This window comes from Vombatus ursinus, unplaced genomic scaffold (assembly GCF_900497805.2).
Source record: "Vombatus ursinus unplaced genomic scaffold, bare-nosed wombat genome assembly UNPS02009132.1, whole genome shotgun sequence".
Classification (NCBI taxonomy): domain Eukaryota; kingdom Metazoa; phylum Chordata; class Mammalia; order Diprotodontia; family Vombatidae; genus Vombatus; species Vombatus ursinus.
Window position 1 is genome coordinate 17,481,005 of NW_020948910.1, and position 1,588 is coordinate 17,482,592.

At 39.1% G+C, this 1,588-nt stretch overlaps 1 protein-coding gene across 1 annotated transcript; it reads right to left on the reverse strand.

Annotated features, from left to right (window-relative positions):
* Positions 1-256: 256 nt before the first annotated feature.
* On the reverse strand, positions 257-1,306 carry LOC114034911 (trace amine-associated receptor 7a-like). The gene is given in 1 exon segment (XM_027850737.1): positions 257-1,306. A coding segment is annotated over 1 exon segment (1,017 nt). The 5' UTR covers positions 1,274-1,306.
* Between the last annotated feature and the right edge of the window lie 282 nt (positions 1,307-1,588).

Genomic DNA, 1,588 nt, shown 5'->3' on the forward strand with positions numbered 1-1,588 from the left:
ATAAAAATCCTCTGACTCCTTGGTCCAAGAGGCAATAATGAACAAAAAAGAAAATGAGAAATAAGAAAAGAAAGGAACAGGAGAGCAACTTTGAAGGTATCTGGTAAACACTATTCACATGCAATTTGGCATGGTAAGTACATTTAATTAACTATTAACCCTGAAATTGGGATTTGGACTGAATGTAGAGAGCATACTTTCATCTCATAATAATTCACCTGCTCTATTTTCGACTTTGTTTCACATTTTAACTTCTTTAGTCTAAAACCTTAATTTGTTCAGAAAACAAATCTATTGTTGAAGAGTGACCTCTGAAGACTTTCCCAGTGACAATCAGTTTAATTGCTCTTCTAAACCAAGGGTAAAAGAAAGCATAGATCAAAGGGTTTACAGCTGAGTTATAATAGGTAAACCAAATTAAAATTTCAAAAATATGTGTTGGGACAATGAACCCTAGGAATGCATCAATTATTGATTCAATAAAATATGGGAACCATGAAATCAGAAATGCAATCACTGCAATGCCCAGTGTTTTTGCTGCTTTCCTCTCCCTCTTGGACACTCTGGCTTGGTAATTCTCTGAGGATGATTCAGTCTTGTTCATGCTTTCAATCTCTCTAGCCTGTTGTTTGGCCACTAGAAAAATCTTACAATAAAGAATGACCATGACCAGAGTGGGAATGAAGAACAACAGAAAGTCTATCAGTACCCAGGTCTGATTCACAGCAATCTGACAACCTCCCACACAGGTGAGGGCACTTACTAATTCCTCCAGCCCATCATCATTGACACCTGTGTAAAGAAGTGAAAAACTAAATGTAATGGTAAGGAGCCAGGAGAAGGAAATACATATTCCTGAAACTGACAGAGTGAACTTGGTTGGATAGACCAGAGGGTCAGTGACAGCAATGTATCTATCAATGGAGATGAAGCATAAGTGAAAAATGGAAGAATAGCAAAATGACATATCAAAACAAGAGTGAACTTTTCAATAAATGTTCCCAAAATACCAACAACTCTCCACTGACCTCACCATGCTGAAAGGCATCACAGTGGCTCCCACCAAAAAGTCAGCACAAGCCAAGGAGGCAATGAGAAAATTGGCAGGAGAGTGCAGCTGCTTGAAGTGAAGGATTGAAATCATGACCAGGAGGTTTACCAAGACAGCAAGGACAACCCCAGAGCCAAAGGCCAGGTAGAGGATGACTCGGAGTGCTGGGGAGTAGGAGGTTTTAATGCAGGACCCATTGATGTTCTCATAGCAGAGTTGCATTGCTGCAGGCTGGGACACAATGTTGCTGCTCGTGATTCTTCCTTCTCAGCTTATGAGTATCTTTGTTTTTTTTTTTGTTATCACAGAATAGTTATCATTGGCCTTTCCAATATCCCTGGGGGAAAAAGATAAATAAAATGCATGCCTGAATTATGAACATGAATTATGATCCATTTCGCTAAGATAATATTTGTAAAGCACTTAACACATTGCCTGGCACAGTCAACCCTACATAAATTCTTAATCCCTTTCCCTTTCCCTATAAACAGTGAAGCCACCATCCTCTGTTATACTCAGCATATGGCCATTTAACTC